The following is a 19,167-nucleotide window of genomic DNA, read 5'->3' as shown; positions in this document are numbered from 1 at the left end:
CATAAAAGGAATCTGCCTCGTTCATCCTGATATCCCTAGAACCTAGCATAGTATTTGGAACAAAGGTGGCCCTTAACAAATGTGTCCTCATTCAGTGAAAAGTTGAAAATAGCACTGTGCCTAGTACAGTACTTAACAGGGGTTGCCAAGAAGCATGACATTCAGTCCTTGCCCTTGAGGTGCTGTGTGTCATAATCAGAAAGCAGGACATTCACACATCGGAGTTAATTAGCCTGTACCCTTTACCAAGCAGAGTTTACTTAAGTAATGAAAGGATGGCTCAATATTAGGAAATATGTTTACGCAGTTCAACACAATAATAGGTCATAGGAGAACAAACTGGTCATCTAAATGCATGGTGAAAGGCATTGGTGGAATTCAAAAACCTAATATTTGTACCTTTTAGTGAACTAGGAACAGAAAGATATTTTCTTACTGTTAGGAACGTTCCTGGCTGAAATCAAGAATAGCTGCTTTCATATTTGATAGTGAGGGATCAGATATAAAGCATTCTTACCAAAGTCGGAAACATTTTCTATAACTTCAAGCTAATGCAATAACATAAGGCAATAAATAGGTGTAAATGTTGGGGAAAAAGATGAATTTTATCATATTTTCATACCCTAAGACTGTCTACCTGGAAAGCCTAATTAGTTATTTTTCTTCTTTTCCAATTGAATTTCTTAGGCTATATAAATGAAGTATGTAGACATGGTGACTGGTTTCAGAGTAAATGTGCCAGGAAGATAAAATGAAACAGAGAATCCCATTTACAGTATAACTAAAAATATAAAATTTCATGGAATGAACCTAAGACATGTATAGAGCTAAAACTTCACATGTGTTATTTTGGGATCTTAATATTTAACGAAATAAACATAGAGGAGATGGATATGAAAAAAAAAACACTTAAGACCAAGGGAGATAAAAAGGCTTGAATGAATGAAAAGAAATATGGCCCTGAATGAGCAAACCAAAAATAGGATCTTCAAAAGTTAATCTATAAATATATTGCACTTCTGGTAATATCCTTATCAGGGGTTTTTAGGTGTGGGGGTGAGAGCACACAGCTAGTGAAATTTATCTTGAATAATTAAAACAGCCAAGAAATTACCTGGAAAAAAATTTTTAATGAGAAGGGATTTGCTTTGCTGAATATCAGGAACTTTTATACATCTAAATAAATCTGTGTTATTGGCAAAAGGGTAGATTACTCTGTGGTACGGAATAGTAGATGCATTTAATGCTGATAAAATAATTTTTCAAAGGTGGAATTTGTTAAAACTATGTTAAAACAACTAACTAGTCATACACTCAAACTCTAAATGCAGCAAAGATTTAAATATAAAAAATAAACCACTAAAATTCACGTGGAAATGCAAGGGACACACAGGAGTCAAAATGATCTTGACAAAGAACAAAGCTGGAGAACTCACACTCCCCAGTCTTAATACTACAAAGCTACAGTAATGAAGGTTGTATGGTGCTGTCATCAAGATGGACATGTAGATGAATGGAGTAGAATTGAGAGTCTAGAAATAAACCCTTACATATATGGACAATTGATTTGTAACAAAGATGCCAGAACAGTTCAGCGGAAAAAGAATAATCTTCAACAAACAGTGCTGGGACAAATGGATAGCCACTTGCCAAGAAATGAAGTTGGACCCCTACCTCACACCATATTTAAAAATTAACTCAAAATGGATCAGTGACCTAAATGTAAGAGCTAAACTATAAAACTCTTAGAAGAAAAGACAAGAGTAAATCTTCATGACCTTGGATTTGTCAAAGGATTCTTACATATGACACCAAAAGCATGAACAACAAAAGAAAAAAGAGATAAATTGGACTTCATCAAAATTTAAAACTTTCTGCTTCAAAGGACACCATTAAGAAAGTGGAAACCAAGCCCATGGATGAGAGAAAATATTTCTGATTATGGGCTAATACCCAGAATATATAAAGAACTCTTACAACTCAACAACAATAATAATAAAAGTTTTAGAATGAGCAAAGGATTTGAATAGATGTTTCTCCAAAGATATACAAATGAACACATGAAAAGACGCTTAACGTTATTAGTCATTAGAGAAATGCACATCAGAAATACTACCTCATACCCACTAGGATGGCTAAAATGAAAAAGACAGTGTTGGCAAGGATGTGGAGAAATTGGAACCCTTATATACCACTGGTGGGAATGTAAAATGATACAATTACTTTGGAAAACAGTCTGGCACATCCTCAAAAGGTTAAACATAGAGTGACCATATGACCCAGCAGTTTTGCTCCTAGATATATGCCCAAGAGAAATAACATATCCATGCAAAATCTTGAACATAAATGTTTGTCACAGCATTCATTAATACCCAAAAAGGGAAAACAACCCAATTGTCCATCAAATGATAAGTGGATAAACAAAATATAAACCCATACACTGAACTAGTATTCAGTGATTAAAAAAATAAAAGGATGAAGTACTGATATATGCTATGACATGGATGACCTTCAAAAACATTTTGCTAAGTGAAGGAGGCTGACACAAAAGGCCACATACGAATATAATTCTACTTCTGTGCAATGTCCAGAAAAGGCAAATCCATAGAGAAGGCAAAGTAATGGTTGCCAGGGCTGGGGGAGGGGAGTTGCTTGCTAATAGGTGTGGGGTTTCTTTTTGGTGTGATGAAAATGTTCTGAAATTAGATAGCAGTGATTTTTGCACAATTCTGGGAATATACTAAAAACCCCAAATTGTACACTTTAAAAGGGTGAATGTTATGGTATGTTATTTAAAAATAAACCAGATTCTGAGTAAAGACGACAGATTGAATACATACATCTAATTTATCTCCCTCACAAATCCTACAAAAAGCACAGTAAAGCAATTTTTTAAGGCATAAATCCATAGTTCAGGGAGAATAGAAGAGACATCAACAACAAAATTTGGGAATTAGAGTGCAGTTACATGAGGTAACTGACTTAGTTCCAAGAAAGTCAAGTCCCAAACTGGCATTTGAGAAAACCAAGAGCCATCCCACCTTACATCACAGAATTCTCAAAGGTTTGGGAGTTGGTACTAAGTACCTCTAGAAGTTGGGTGAAGCCAAGGGCTGAGATCAGGGTGATTGGTTGAAAACTATGAATAGTTTAGAGCCCTAACATCTCCCTAACTGCTTATCACTGGGAGACTGTCCCCACCCCACCCCACCCTAGCAGAAGAATGAAGAGTCCTCCACCCTAACCCCGACCTCCAAAGAATTCTGTACCAGGGGACACAAAGGTGGATTTAAGGTGTGAAACTTACAAAGCTTAAGCCTCAGGGTCCCAACTTAAATGGACCTTTCCCAAGACCCTGGAAGGAACCCTAGGCATGCCTATGTTGTGGTAAACTGAAACATAAAGTGTTTACATTGCAGCGAGTTAGGAAAACCTCTGTCTTCATTCCTGCTTTTACTTCTTCATACTATCCCTCATGTCAGGCAATCCTGGGGTAGCCCAGGCTGTTTTGGGGGATGGAACTAGGGAAGGGTGAATTGGGAGTATACTGTTTTAACTGTACGTTGTAAAGACATCTTTGGAAAATGTTAGTAAAACAAGAAATCACAGGCTCCTGAGTTGGAAATGAGTAACGGTTACCTTTTGTGGTCAATTTTAAATTTACTTAAAAACTAGAGAGAAAATTGGATTTAAGAATAATGGAACACAAAAATGATAAGATGAGTGCTTAAATATATAGAAATCAGATGAAATATAGCAAAGCATAACAAAACATTTTCCAATTGTACCAAAAGTGAGTAATCCATTAAGAGAACAAGATCCATTTTAAATAGGAGTGATGATTAACTGAGAAAACTCAGTTAATGAAGAGGAGGAGCAAATCAGCGTAACACACTGATAAAACATTTAAATTTCTGGCGGATTTAACATGAAAAACATAACGAAGATAACAAAATTCAAAATACGCTCTCCTTCAAAGACAGACATTAATGACAAACTGGTCACTGTCATTAATTCAAAGAACACTTAAGATTAGTCACTGTACAAGAAACCTTGAAATGTGCCCTGACATCTTAGTTTATTTGCAGAGGAAACATGAGATTTTTCTAAATTTTACAACAATCCTAAAATTTAGATATTACCAGTAAGCTGACAAAGGCTTTTCTAAACCATCAGTAGTAGAAAAATTTCAAACAACCATACCAGAGGAAAGAGGGAATTATCTTTTTTACTCTAGGAAAATGATGCTACCAACTCTGCGTCACATGAAGAGGCAACCAAACACTAAGCAGCCCAAAAATGTAGGGAGACAAAGATAGAGGTGTGTTAGGCAGATGATTCATAAAAATACTAGATTATTTCCTGTTTGTGTCATTTATTAGCTTTTAAAACTTCGCATTTGTTATGCTCTTTTCTCTGCCTAAATATTCACTTTCATGCCTATTTGTATATTTGTAATTTTCTTGAAATGGGGCATACAAAATTGTATAAACTTCAAACCCGCCTCTGAGAGGGCAGCCAGCACAGCTGAGGGTGGGACTGCCCTAGTGAAGTCGGGAGGATGAAGTGAACGCACACCCTCAGAGTGCCAAGGCACACCCCTTCCCCTCCCCACCACACATGCGCACATGCACACGTGTGTACACATACATGCACACGCAGGCTCTTCCATTGCCGAGTTCCCAGAACGGCAGGAGGTTTTAAGAATCTTCTCTAAGGAATTTTACCTGCCCAAGAGAAAAGAGTAGAAAGATAGTGACATCAGGGAGTTCCTCACAAAACTGTTCAGCCAGTTTGCAGATTGCCCTACCCAGTAGATAAACATGGTGCGTGTGCTCAGAGCTTCTTGTCAGCTCTTTTTGTCTCCCAGTCATATATGAGAGTAGGCAACCAAGAATTACCACACATCCAAGGAAAGCACTTAGTATGGAAAATAAAGACTAAACAAAAAGAAAAAAAGCAACTTGGAGGAAAACTGAAACTATAAAGGGAAGAAGAAACTTTTTAATTAAAGCAGTTGTTAAGATCCTCAGAGAGATAAGGCATCCATGAAATAAAAATAAGATACCGTTTTAAAAGGACATCCTGAAAATTTAAAAGAGCTCTTAGAAATTAAAAATCTGATAGCAGAAATGAAAAAAAAAAAAACTTTGTAGAAGCGTTAGAAGATAAAATTGAGAAACAGAGATTAGAGGACCAGCCAAGGAGGGTCAGCATCGAAATTGTAAATTTCAGAAGTAAGAAACAGAAAACAAGAAATCAACAACAAAATTTTTAAATCTCAGAACTGAAGATTATAAATTGCCAAATTGAAACAGTCCTATGAGTACCCACCACAGTGGATGAAAATAGACCCACATTGTTGTAAAATTGTACAACACCGTGACAAACATATATTCCTATAAGATTGTGGAAGAAAATAAAAAAACAGGTTATATACAAAGGATGGGAATCAGAGTGGCTTCGGACTTTCCCACAGCAGCAGTACTGGGAAGTTAGAAGACAGGGGAGCAATGCCTTTGAAATTCTGGCAGAAATTATGTCCAGCCTTTAATTCTATGCCCAAACTAGCCTGCAGTTAGAAGAAAAAGGTTTTAGGATGTGCAGAGTCTCAAAAATGACCTCCCACATACTTTGTTCCCACCAAAATAAGGGGTAAATGAAGAAAGAGGAGGATCAGGGAAAAATCATGAAAGAGAAGTCAAAGGAATCCCAGAAAGATTGGTGAAGGGACAGCTGATGCTGAGAGCCTCACGGCTGGGGAGCAGGCAGCCAGTCCAGGTTGGAGCGAGGCAGCAGTTGCAGGGCAGACTGTCCGGAAGATGCAAAGGAGAGAACACCTGATAACGATGAATGTGTTGAAACCAGAGTTAGACCACAGATTGAATTGGGGATAAGTACGTAGACAAGCAAATGAAAGAAAAGTGACAATTATCAATTTTAGGGAAAGTTAAAAAAAGTATGCATGTTATTTATGTATTACTGCTGCGTGACACATTATCCCACAACTTAGTGGCTGGAAACAACAATAAATAGTTTCTGTTGGTCAGGAATTTGGGAGTGGCATAGCTGGAGCTTTGACTTGGAAACTCTTATGAGTTTGTGACTCAGTACATCGGCTGCAACTGCTGTGCCCTAAAGCTTTGACTGAGGCTGAACAATCTGCTGGCTCCCAAGGGCAGGATGGAAGAAAAATCACAATATCCTCCTAATAGTTTACTTAATATTGAGCTAACCAAGTTATTATACTGTAACTATATTGAGAAGAAGAGCTGCAAGTGTGGCTTCATGAAATAGGGATGGGTACCCAAAAATATTTTGTTTGTTTAATTTTAAATCTTCATCTTCCAAAGTAAAAAGTCAATAGCTAAAGTAGATTTTTAGTGCCTAAAAACCTAACGATCTAGAGGTAGCAGTATAAGCATTTATCTTTAGATGTGCAAAGGTAAATACTAGAAACTCAGTTGAGTTGAAAGTGGTTGTTTCTGGCAAATGAGATTAGGGAGTCCTGGGAACTAACGTTTTACTTAAGAAATCTTGTTGCCTTATTAGACTGTGCACACTATAACTTTGATACTAATAATAGAATTTAGATTAACAAAAGGAAGCCATAAAAGTAATAAAGTAAATATAGGTAAATAGTTGCAAGTTGATGGAGTGGAGGAAGCAGGTCATCCTCAGTTTGATACCAAAAGAAGAACTCACAAAAGGCGGATTTAGTAGATTTGATTTCACACTAATCAAAAGCTTCTGTACATTAAACACAAGCATGTACAAAACTGAAAGGCAAACACTAATCCAAGAAAAAAATTCTGATATACAAACCAAAGTGTGGTTAGTAAAATGTAAACTGTTTCAATCTTTTCAAAAATGTTAAATGTTTCAATCTGTCTCTAGGGCAGTTTGTCAAAATGTGTCAAAGCCTTGAACACAGTATACAGAATTGATCCTATATGACTCTTAGTGCACACCAAGATTTACCTATTAGAGTTTTTGTTCATAATAGAAGAAAAATTTGAAACAGTTGCAATGACCAGCAGTAAGTAATGAGGTTACAGAAATAAAACGAGTGGTACATTTCCATTATATACCTGAACCACTCATTTTACTTCTGTAGCTCTTAAAAATCAGGAGAGTGAGAATGATATATTCTCATATAAAACCATTCATGATATTTCTTTTACTTTTTAACTTAAAAAGTATATAAAATTTACATATGCACATGCACACACACATGTACACACTGTGATTCAGGATATTACTGTTAATTTTTTGCTTTGGGGGTGTGTGTGTGTGTGTGTGTGTTCTTTGCGTTTTTCTATCTCTTCCAGGTTTTTAACACTGATCAGGTGCTATTTTTGTAGTCAAGAAAAAAACAAGGGTGTTTTTTTTTTGTTTTTTGTTTTTTGTTTTTTGTTTTTTTTTTGGTTTATTTGAAAGAAAAATGTGGAAAGTGCAAAGAAGAAAACAGTAATCATATTCTCACCACCCAGAATTAGCCACTACCAACATTTGGCATATTTGCTTCAGTTTTTCTTACTGTAAATTTAAAAACTATAAATAACAACACTAAAACATTAACCTTGGCCATCTTTTAGATATGAAATCATGGCTGGGTTTTTTTCCCTCTTCTTTTCCTCCCTTATACCCCCCACCCACCCCATCCCCTTTTATTTCTCAAGTGTTCTGCAATGAGCATGTTTTTCTGTAATAATTGTTTTAAAGTTACTGTTTCTCATGTGAATACTTTACTTTTTAAGGAGATAAACTGTAATTAACTGTAAAGGGTAGAATTTTTTAAATGCCAAATAAGTCTTTGACGTTTAGAAGAAGGTGAGAAGTTTTCCTGGGAGCAGAAAAAGCATTCCATATAGGTGGGGTAGCCATTTGTCCTGGTTGCCCTGGGCAGTCCAAGTTGTCCTGATGACGTGTACTCCAAAATGTCCCAGTTTGGGACAGGAAATTATAAGGAGTCTAGATTTGGGGGATTAATGAACAGCCACTTGGCTGAATCATGGCAGTTGTACTGAGTGAATAGGAAAAGTAAGGTTGAGAACATATTACAGAAGCACATTGAATACTAATGTAAGTTCCTCCACTGATTCTAGGGCTGGGGCAGGAAATGTACAAGATGCACTTGGTACATGTCGTAGAGCCGGAAAGTAAGGAAATACACACACACACACACACATACATACATACATACATACATACATACATACATACATACATATGTTGATGTGGATATGTCAAAGGGACACAGAAGCCAACTGAAAGAGCTGCCAGTGGTGAAAGCTGGAACAGTTTGAGCATCAAAATAATGTATTAGATTATAACCCAAAATATAAGATAAATATCTGTGAGTCCATACTGATATTGAATGGTTGAATAAATAAGAAATAGGATTCTGCATGATGGCTTCCTCCCAAGGAGTGCAGTAGGGAAAGGGAGAAGGGAGAGTAACTTCACAGTAGGAAGCTGAGAAAGATGACCTCAGCCTGGTGATCAAGGTTCACATCAGCAGGGTAAGGCATGTTGACATCGTGGACCCTGGGTATGATGTGGTGAGGATGGCTCTTCTGCTCTGTGATCTTCCACCCCAAAAGCCATAACTCCAGTCTAGTCAGGAAAAAAGCATCAGACAAATCCAAGTTGGCATTCTATAAAATGCCTGACCAGCACTTCTTAAAACTGGCATGGTCATCAAAAGCAGGGAGAGATTTAGGAACTGTCACAGCCAAGCGGAGCCTCAGGGCACGTAGCGACTGAAGGTGACATGGGGACCTGGGTGGGATGCTGGAACTGAGAAAGGACATGGGGAAAACGGAGGAGGTCTGAAGAAAGGATAGTCTTGACTCTCACTGTTGGTTCATTGTTTGTGACCAATGTACCACACCAATATCAGATGTTAATAAAAGGGGAAACTGAGGGTGGGCAACATAGGAATTATGTACTTCGTTCACAATTTTTCTTTTCCTTTTTTTTTTTTTTTTTTTTTTTTGAGAGACGGAGTCTCACTCTGTTGCGCAGGCTGGAGTGTAGTGGTGCAATCTCGGCTCACTGCAAGCTCTGCCTCCCAGGCTCATGCCATTCTCCTGCCTCAGCCTCCTGAGTAGCTGGGACTACAGGTGCCCGCCACCATGCCCAGCTAATTTTTTTTTTTGTATTTTTTATAGTAGAGACGGGGTTTCACCATGTTAGCCAGGATGGTCTCGATCTCCTGACCTCGTGATCCACCCGCCTCAGCCTCCCAAAGTGCTGGGATTACAGGTGTGAGCCACCATGCCCGGCCTCACAGTTTTTCTTTAAAACTTTTTAAATGTGAAGGATTTTTTTAAAGTGTTCCAATAGGGCTTTTGAGCAGGTGAGTTGAAAAATAATCAGAACAGTATGATAGGTCTCTGTGATCATCAGTAACTGTGGTGAAAATACAAGGAAAGAGCTGTTCCATCTGCGTGGTGTACATAACCTCTTATTGTGCCAGAGCACCCAGTTCAGCACGAACGTCCTCCCATTCACTTCCAGACCCTTAAGAACAATGAGCCCCTTGGAATTCCGTAGGACTTTGAGACTAGGTGTTTTCATCACATACTTATAACAAATTCATGTGAAAAGAGTATTGAACTGTGGGTAGCAGAGAGAAAACTGGGCTGGACACCAGGGGTGCTGGTTGCTTCTTCCTTGTTCTCTTGTGAGCCAGCAGAGTGACCCTGGGCTTGTCACTGAACCTTTCTGGATCTGCTTCCTCATCTACAAAAGGAGAGGGTTGAACTGGGGAAAAAATTTCTATGGTAACTTACAGTTCTAAAAATACCGTGATACTAAATTACAGTTTAGAGGGAGGCTGTAACACCACAAATAATGGAATCTACGTTTCTGATTTCTTGGTCCCTTGTCTACAGTACTAAACTCCAAGAATCGTTTTGAAGACCACTCTGAGACTTCTTTAGAATTCTCATCCTACTCCCCATATTCTTGGAGTGGAGATTCAGTTTAGAATTCCAGTTTTAGATAAGCTGAAGGGATTCCAACTCCTTTGTTTTATAGTTTTAAGACACTGGGCTCCAGAGAGATTGAGATTTGTTCAAATCACAAAATGAGTCGGAGGCAGAGGCCAGGTTTTCTGATACCGGGTCTAGAGCGCTTTCAGCTGCAGCATGCTTCCCACAGAATACAGGCTGTCTGTTTGCAATGCCACCGGGACCTCATTTGCAATGTCTCCAGAATGGTCCTTGAGGGCAATTGCTCACTGTCCAAAAACCATCCTGTCTGTCAGCTGTAATCCCTGAGAATGGGAAAAGTAACCAGGGTGTGGGGAAGGAACCCATCTCCCCGTGAACCTTTTCTGTTTAGGTCTGAGAAAGGAAACAACAATTTCATTTCTTCTTTCCTTTTCATTTCCAGACTTTACCTTTCCTCCCTGGTTATTATGTAGTCAGAATTTATTTGTTTACAGAAGATGCGAATCAGCCAGCCCCCAAAGGGTTAACACTCCCAAATTATGGGGCTGGGTTAACAATAAACAGGATGTCCTCCAGAAATTAAATTTAAACCACTGTGACTCAGGCTGGCCCATCCCCTCCACTGGATCACGGTTTGGGGTCATTATCGGTGGTTAATTACACCCTTGGGTTTAGCAACAGTGTGTTGGTCAGTTTGGGCCAAAGGAAAGCAGGCTCAGGGAGAAGGGGGTGTGGAGGGAAGGGTGGGATGTGGGCCTGGTGGAGCGGGTCTGGTGCATCGTGGAAGCGGGAGGTTTGAATGGAAGAGCCAAAAGGAGAGCGATGAGCGTGGCTGGCTGAGAGCCCTCTGCCGGAGCTGACCCCAGGGATTCTTGACTCACTTCCTACCTGGGATCGGGAGTCTACCCTTTCCATAGCCATTGGGATGCACTTCCTAGCCTGGCCTCTTTTCTTCCTGGAGTTGGAGAATCATAGAATGCTCAGTGCCTCAAGGAAGCTCCTAAATTACCTAGTTTAATCTACTCGTTTTGTGGAGCAGGAAATGGAGTCCCAGTGCAGCCGTCACCTGCCGAAGGGCAGCCTGCTCAGTGGAAGCGGAGGCCAGGCTAATGCTCAGGTTGAGACTCCTAGACCCATGATCCTCCTTCCACTGTGCCATGCTGTAAAGTAGGGAATCTGAGGTGCAGCTCTTCATAGCAAGTCCAAGGCAGACTTGGGCTGGATTTCAGATTATTTTCCAAGTTAGCAGCTTTTTGATTTTGTGAGTTTTCCCAGGGAAATAATCCAGCCCGGCCAATCACTAATGCCTCTGTTATTTATTACCTCTCCCCAGCCTCCAAAGAAGATTTGCAGATCCACAGTTTGCCCCTCTATAGAGAAGTAGCAAAGCACCTAATATAGACCATAATGATTCGTGATTTCAAGGATGATAGCTATTACAGTGAGTCTGTAATTTCTGAGTTTGCAACTCCTCAAGACACAAGGTTTTATTGTCATTCACAGGGTGTCTCCCCTTTCCTGCCATCCTCGCCTTTCCTCTCTTCCCCTTTCCTTTCCTTTCCTCCCCCTCCCCTTCCCCTTTCTTCCCTTCTGTTCCCTTCCTTTATCTCTTTGAAAGACAGGGTCTCCCTCTGTTGCCCAGGCTAGGGTGCAGTGGTATGATCATAATTCACTGCAGCCTCGAACTCCTGGGCTTAAGTGATCCTCCTGCTTCAGCCTCTCAAGTGACTGGGACTACAGGCATGTGCCACCACGCCCGGCTAATTTTTGGTGGTTGTTTTTTTGTGGTTTTTTTTTTTTTGAGATAGGATCTTGCTATATTGCCCAGTCTAGTCTTGAACTCCTGGCTCAAGCAGTCCTCCACCTGGGCCTCCCAAAGTGCTGGGATTGCAGGTATGAGCTGCCATACCCAGCGGATTTTTTTTTTTTTTTTTTTTTTTTGGAGATAGGGTCTTGCTCTGTCGCTTAGGCTAGAGAACAGTAGTGCAATTATAAGTCACTACAGCCTCAAACTCCTTGCCCTCACCTTTTCATTTTCTTTAAATGACAGACTATCAGTAGCAAAGATGTTCTGGGGCAGAACAACCTGCATCTGACACTGTAGGTGGGAGGACCTATCTCTCTCTTAGAACCAAGCCCAGATGCCAATGGTTGTATGCCCACCAGGGCACATGGTCCAAGTAGCAAGCCATGGCCACGTTTCCTCGCCCTCCTGGGGGAAAGTGGCCTGTACTGTACTGATACTTTGAGCTGCATCCTTCCCCACTTCTCACAATATCTCTCTTTGTCTCTTTCTCTTATAGGATTCCTTTTAAGATTGGGCAGCCCAAGAAACAGATTGTGCCCAAAACAGTGAGTAACTCGATTGTTTTGCTGTGAGATTCAGTTCTGTATCACATGGCCTTTGCATAGAATCAAAGCTTTGAATCAACACATCTTGGGGCTGGGAAGACAGCAACCTGGGCCTTCTTCCTGCTTATGCGGATCTAGAACCTCACATAGACTGGGGCTTAGAGGGGCCTCGTGTCCTGGGACACTTCCCCTAGGAAAGGTTAGCCTGGGCTCTTTATCATCCTTGGGCAGGGGGAATGGGTGGATTACAAAAATGTAGAGGAAGATATTGCTTTAGAACGGTCCACCTCTAGGGACTGGCTTGTGGTCTATACTTTTCCTAAGAGTGTTCCTGAAACAGTGGCCCCCACCAAAGACACTGCCCAGGCGTTTATTTCTGTTACCTCAGCTGCAGAAAACTCCGGGAAGCTTTTCCCAGCGGCCTCGGCCTGTTTGTGTCGACTTCCAAATGCATTCTTGGCCATGACCCAGAGTCACCCAGCAGGAAAGGAAGATTGAATCCCACCCCCCTTTAAGCCCACAGTTTTTATCCCTAGAATGTTTTTATCTCCAGAATGGGAAAGGAAGAGAATCATAGATTCTTAGGAAGTTAGAGCGGGAAGCTCATAGAGACCATCTAGTCCAACCTCCTGATTTTTCCTGATGAAGAAAATGAGGCCCGTGGAAAGTTGCAGTGACTTTCTCAAGTTATAAAAACCCCACACTGGCAAAGCTGGAGTTAGAACTCAGGCGTGAGCCCCTGGCCGACACTCTTTCCATTGCCTCATGCTTCCCTGGGCAGTGAAGCCCTCCCAGTGTTTTGGAATCCCAGTGCAAAATAGCCTTTTCAACCTCCTGACCCACAAATCTGAGTGGGTCTCTTGGTTTTAACATGGGAGACCACAACTGTAGAGCCTCTCTGATGTGACAGCTACAGAAAGTGCGGTGCTGTGCTGGTGGCAGAGGCACTTGTCTGTCATCCCAGCCCCTGACGGTTCTCCTTGTCTTGCTAGCTTCTCCCCTCCTTGGCAGAGCTCTCAAAAGCACAGGAAAGAGATTGCTTCAGTCTGGTGAGAAGTTTGGCACACATCTGACCAATGGCTCCATCTCTAGCAAATCCAAAGTAAGGTCACTTGAGAGGAAACAGGCCCAAGTTAAAAGCATCCTCACAGGGTACGGTGGCTTACGCCTGTAATCCCAACACTTTGGAAGGCCAAGGTGGGGGCATCATTTCAAGCAAGAAGTTTGAGAGCAGCCTGGGCAACAAAGAGAGACCCCAACTCTACCCAAAAAAATGCACGCCTGTAGTCCCAGCTACTTGGGAGGCTAAAGCAGGAGGACTGCTTGAGCGCAGGAGTTCAAGGCCACAGTGAGCTCTGATTGCACCACTGCACTCCACCCTAGGTGATAGACTGAGACCCTGTCTGTTAAAAAAAAAAAAAGTTGGGGGGTGGGGCCTCTCTGCTTCATGCAGAGGCAGGGTGCTGACCAACTCAGTGCTGACCTCTCATGCAGAGGCTGACCATCTGTGGAGGCTCTCAGCTGAAGTCCAAAGAATCTGGGTGTGCATATGTTGGTCTCTAGCCGGCTGCAGGAAGTGGGAAGGTGTGGCTTTGAGTCTCCAGAGTTTAATCCATGACAGATCTGAAAGGGAAGTGGTTTCAAGAGGGGTCTTTTATTCTGAATGCTCACTACAAACAGAAACCCTCCCAGCACCCCAACCTTTATCAAAATGAACTTTGTTCTCCACAGAAAGTGTAGGCAAACCAGCTGCTTTGCCAGTGTGTTGGTGGCAAGATCTCTGGCTCCATTGATCTAAGGAGTGGCAAGGACTCGCAGTGCGGGCAGATGCACACAGGGCATCCCTCTTGCCTTCCTCACATCTGTCTCGCTGGAGATGGAATTGTGGTCCTCTGATTATGGCATCTGCTCTCTGATAGACTGGGGGTCAGGTAGGGGTTAAGAAACCAGGTTTGGGAGGCTGGCAGCCTGGATCCCCATCCTGGCCCTGCCACATGCTGTCTCTGACCTTGGACAAGTTCCTTAACCTCTGGAGCCTTCATTTTCTCATTTATAAAATGAGGATGATGACAGTACCTGTGTCACAGATGTTACTTTGAGGCTCACACAAGATAATACACTGAAGGCACCTAACACAGTGTCTGGCACAAAATAAGTCCCCAATTAATATTAACTACATCACAGGAAGCTGGTTGATTTGACCTTCTTTATGAACCATCAGGGACTCAGCCTGTCCCAGGCAGCTAGATTTCCCAATGCAACAAAAGTCGGCTGGGCCTTTGATCGCTCACAAGGAATCACAGCTGAGCTACAGCTTGGAGTAGTTATTTGCTTCCCTGGCCTATACCCCTCCACTCCCCAGAGGCACTGAAGTAGTAGTAAGACCCTGCCTCTTCAGTCTCATTCCCCACCCACCACCCCCTCCCGGCCCCCAAAACAGGCCTGGGCTGTGCAGTTGTCTCAGCATCTCTGGCAGCTGCCCTTGAACAGCAGTGACGCACTCTGTTGTTCTTGCCCAGGCACTTTCAGGGAGGGGAGCAGCTGTGGCTGCCTGGGTTATTGGAAGTCATGGAGCCCCTGTCATGGGAAGAAATGCTCATGTTATCTTCAGGGAGTTTCAGGAGGTTTTTGGCTCAAGGCACCCAACTGTCAGGCACAAAGAAAGCATTGTGTCCCTACCCTCACTGTTCTCCTGTGCCCAGGTTATGAACACAAATTCCATTATTGTCAAGGCTTTGGCTAGAATGGCTTGTTCCTGCTGGGGCTGACCATTAGAACTGAGATGGAGGAACAAAAGCTCTCCCGATCCTAACCTTCCACCCAGTCCCCTCCCGCTCCCCAGGTCCCATAAAGTGGCTGGAGCATCTTAGCGTAGGAAGAAGCCACCGCACCTTCCTGCATAACCTGGGAGGATGGAAGAGCTCTTCGAAGCTTTGCTCTTCGTGTCCCCCTGAAACAAGGGTTACTGTGAGTCTTGCACACAAGGAACATGCACTCCAAGGTTCCTAGCCAGGTGGGTGCTCTGCAAAGTTAGGGCAAAGAGAATCTGGCCACATGCAGCCTCTCCACTGGAGAAGGATTTTCATCTGCCAGTTGGCGGGGCCCTTAGCCTCGTTAATCCTGCTTAATCCTGCTAGAACATACCTACAGGGAGCCCACTTTCCACCCAGAGCATCCCTTGAAGGAGGGGCTTCCCAGAGTGCTGAGGATTCTGGGCTTCTCAGACTCCGATCAGATGCACCTCAGCCCTGGGATCAGAGCCCCGGCCCTGCCTGCCAGTTTCCTTTTTCACTTCACCATAAGCATAAGTTTGGGTGGGAACTCAGCCTGTTCATTCACTTCATACTGAGTTCCCACTCTGTGCCAGGGCCTGACCTGTGCACTGCCAAAAGAGCAGGGAACAGCAAAACCCCTTCCTCCCACCGTGGGCCTTGGAGAATGAATGCAGGGGGTGGCCAAGGGTAGTCGTCTGGGGCTTGGTTCTCCCTGAGCTAACCTCGCCAGCCTGGCCCAGCTTGCCCTGATCCCCTGACGGTCCATGCACATGTGTTTATACTTGCATTGTTGACTGGGGTCCAATTGCCTTTTTGGCAAAGGCATCAAGCATTCAAAGATGTTCAGATCTTTTCTGTCTGGCTCTTTTCCTCGGAATGAGGCTCCAGTGTGTCCCTTTAGTCCCTTAGCCATTATCTGAGAGGCTAGAATTTTGGCAGTGTCCCCGTGCATCTTTCCCCAGTGGAGGAGAGAACTCTCGGACCAGTGAGCTAGAGAAGCAACCCACCCTGGCCGCTGGAAGCAGGGGAGGTGAAATGTGTCCAAACTCCTCTCAGCTGTCAGATGGCCTTAAGTGGCACCAGGTAGAAAACACGCTCCCGCCCCTGACCTGCTCCTCAGCTTCATTGTGAGACCTCAAGTTCCTCAGCTTCCAGGATGATCCAACCTAGCTGAAAACCTGAAGTCCCTCCCAGTACAAGTCCAAGCAGTCCCCAGCCAGGGAGACCAGGTGTTGTCTGACATCCCACACACATCGGCACACTTGGGGGATTGCAAAAGAGAGGAAGGGAGCCAAAGGCTGGGGCCCCGGGGTTCAGCTAACACTCAGCCCCCCTCCCAAAGAGCGCCCCCTGTTGTTCTGGATCTCTAGAGGAGTTTGGTTTGGGCCAAGTAGTGCTTAGTTTTAATTTTCTCTTTCTGGATATAAATACTTTTAATAAGTAAAGATGCTGCTCAGCTGTCGTATCCTGCAAGGTTAGAAGAAAGATGTGGGCCGGGCGCGGTGGCTCATGCCTGTAATCCCAGCACTTTGGGAGGCCAAGGCAGGCAGATCACTTGAGGCCAGGAGTTCAAGACCAGCCCAGGCAACATGGTGACCCCATCTCTACCACAAAAAAAAAAAAAAAAAAATTCAAAAATTAGCCGGGTGTGGTGGCTCACTCCTGTAGTCCCAGCTATACGCAGGAGGCTGAGGCATGAGAATTGCTTGAGCCTGGGAGGCAGAGGTTGCAGTGAGCAGAGATTGTGCCACCGCGCTCTAGTCTGAGCGACAGAGTGAGACTCTGTCTCAAAAAAAAAAAAAAAAAAGAAGAAGAAGAAGGATGTGTCCAGCAGGCTGGGCACAGTGGCTCACGCCTATAATCCCAACACTTTGGGAGGCCGAGGCGGGGGGGATCACCTGAGGTCAGGAGTTCGAGGCCAGCCTGACCAACATGGAGAAACCCTGTCTCTACTAAAAACACAAAAATTAGCCAGGCGCAGTGGCACATGCCTGTAATCCCAGCTACTCGGGAGGCTGAGGCAGGAGAATCGCTTGAACCTGGGAGGTGGAGGTTGCGGTGAGCCGAGATCACGCCATTGCACTGTAGCCTGGGTGACAAGAGCGAAACTCCGTCTCAAAAGAAAAAAAAAAAAGTGTGTCTAGTAAAGGGAGCTAGGGCATTGTCACAACACCTAAGCATGGGACTCCACCCTTAACCAACATCAGGGTTTCCCTGGCTGCCAGTTTCCTGTGTGCTTAGGGCAGCTTATAGCCCAGGTTTATAGCCCAGCCTGCAGCCCCAAATTGCTCTGGTCTTCCCAGCACCCCAGTGAGCAGGAGAAAAACACAGAAACTAACATTTAGTGAGGACTGCCATGGGCCAGGCACCTTGCAATCTGCTCTACACGCACTGCCTCTTAATCCTCAAAAGGAACCACTGGGGTAGATGATATCAGCTATTTCCTCGTAAGCCACCTAAAGTTGGCTGGGTGAGGTGGCTTAAACCTGTAATCGCAGCATTTTGGGAGGCCAATGCAGGAGGATCACTTGAGGCCAGGAGTTCAAGACAAGCCTAGGCAACATAGCAAAATCCCGTCTCCACTAAAATTTTAAAAATTAGCCAGGCATAATGGCATATGCCTATAGTCCCAGCTATGCAGGAGGCTGAGACAGAAGTATTGCTTGAGCCTAGAAGGTCAAGGCTGCAGTGAGCCATGATGCCACCATCGCATTCCAGCCTGGGCAACAGAGCAAAACCCTGTCTCAAAAAAAAAAAAATGCTTAGTACTATCAAGTCTCCACAGCTAGTATCAGAGTTCATATCTTACCTGTCTCTGCTCATGCCTCTAAACTGCATTCTTCCAGCCCTGCTGGAGAAAACCAGGCTGACACCAAAGTACAAACTTTCAAGGGCCCTGGCGAGGCTCCTTCACACCAAAGCAAATTTCCCACCTGCAGTTACACCAGAGTCTTTCCCTTCCTTTAGCTAAGACTTTGGTTCCTGCAAACTTGCAAATCCCCTGGGACAGGCAACACTTTAAATGCTCATCAAGCATTTGTGCTTTACTGGGAGTGAATTTTGAATTTTTTTCTTATGAGTAGCTTTTGCTGGATCCTAAGGTAAGTAATGATAAAAATATTGGGTTTCTGGATGGAGAAAGAGTCTGTTGAAAAGAGGAAGAAAGATTGTAGGATAGGAGGCGGGGGCACCAATGGTGGGTTTTACTTCACAGTTTTGTGGAAGGTTCTAGATGCTAGGATCATAAAGTTAGGAAAAGAGCATTTTTTCCTGCTTCTGGATTTCACAGTTGAAATGAGGAAGGTAAGCTATCTCCATGCAATGAGTCTGTTGTCATGCCCAGAGAGCCAGAGCTAAGCAGACTCTGTGTTCAACTCTCTCTGGCCTCATTCCTGCTGTCCAAAAGGCCCATCATAGTCAGCAAGTAAATTTGTGTCTGGCGTTTGTTTATCTCCCCCACCAGGACCCGTGTCTGTTTGCATCACCAGGGTATCCCCAGAACCTGGCAGAATGCATCGCACTTAATAGGTGCTCAATACATGTTCGTAGGAATGAATGTTGTTTAAATTTGAAACAAAAAGGCCTGAACCAGGACTCTGGATTCTAGCCTTGCATTGCCACCAGAATGTCCTGCATCCTTAGGGAAGTCCTGTCTCTGGGCTTCGGGCTCCTCATTTGTAGCGTAAATGCTGTTTTGTCATTCCAGGGCTATGTTGAATTAATCTAAATCCAAACGTGGAGTGCTAAGGTTACTGGGCTTAGAACGCTCTCATCAGGTCGGCGTTGCTGGAAGACAGTGGTAGGAATAGCGTGGCTTTGACAGTTTCTGCAGATGTGTACTCCCTGACCCTCAGAGCAGAAGTCAGGATCTAGGGCTCTTGGGGACAGGATTCCCAGGGAGCAGCCAGGAAGACTTCTTTCTTGGGTCAAGGCTTTCATTTATCAGCAGATGCCTTCCAGGAGAATGATGGTTACGAACACAGGCTGTGGAGCCAGGCTGCCTGGGTTCCATTCCCACTGTGCTCAGCTCTACCCCTCACCAATGGGGTGACCTTGGCCAGGGTACGTAACCTGGTTCC

The 19,167-nt window shown here is 43.5% G+C and overlaps 1 protein-coding gene across 3 annotated transcripts in view; it reads left to right on the top strand.

Moving 5' to 3' along the window:
* Positions 1 to 19,167, top strand: part of BIN3 (bridging integrator 3) — a 59,165-nt gene that overhangs the window by 12,030 nt on the left and 27,968 nt on the right. For 2 of the 3 annotated variants that reach the window (XM_063709130.1, XM_004046758.4), the window contains exon 2: positions 12,266 to 12,314. In XM_063709130.1, the coding sequence (XP_063565200.1) occupies positions 12,266 to 12,314 (49 nt within the window). Of the gene's footprint in view, positions 1 to 11,295; positions 11,404 to 12,265; positions 12,315 to 19,167 lie in introns of all 3 variants that reach the window. The other variant, XM_063709131.1, reaches the window with a different exon arrangement.

This window comes from Gorilla gorilla, chromosome 7 (assembly GCF_029281585.2).
Source record: "Gorilla gorilla gorilla isolate KB3781 chromosome 7, NHGRI_mGorGor1-v2.1_pri, whole genome shotgun sequence".
NCBI lineage: Eukaryota > Metazoa > Chordata > Mammalia > Primates > Hominidae > Gorilla > Gorilla gorilla.
This window is presented reverse-complemented; position numbering and strand designations above follow the sequence as displayed.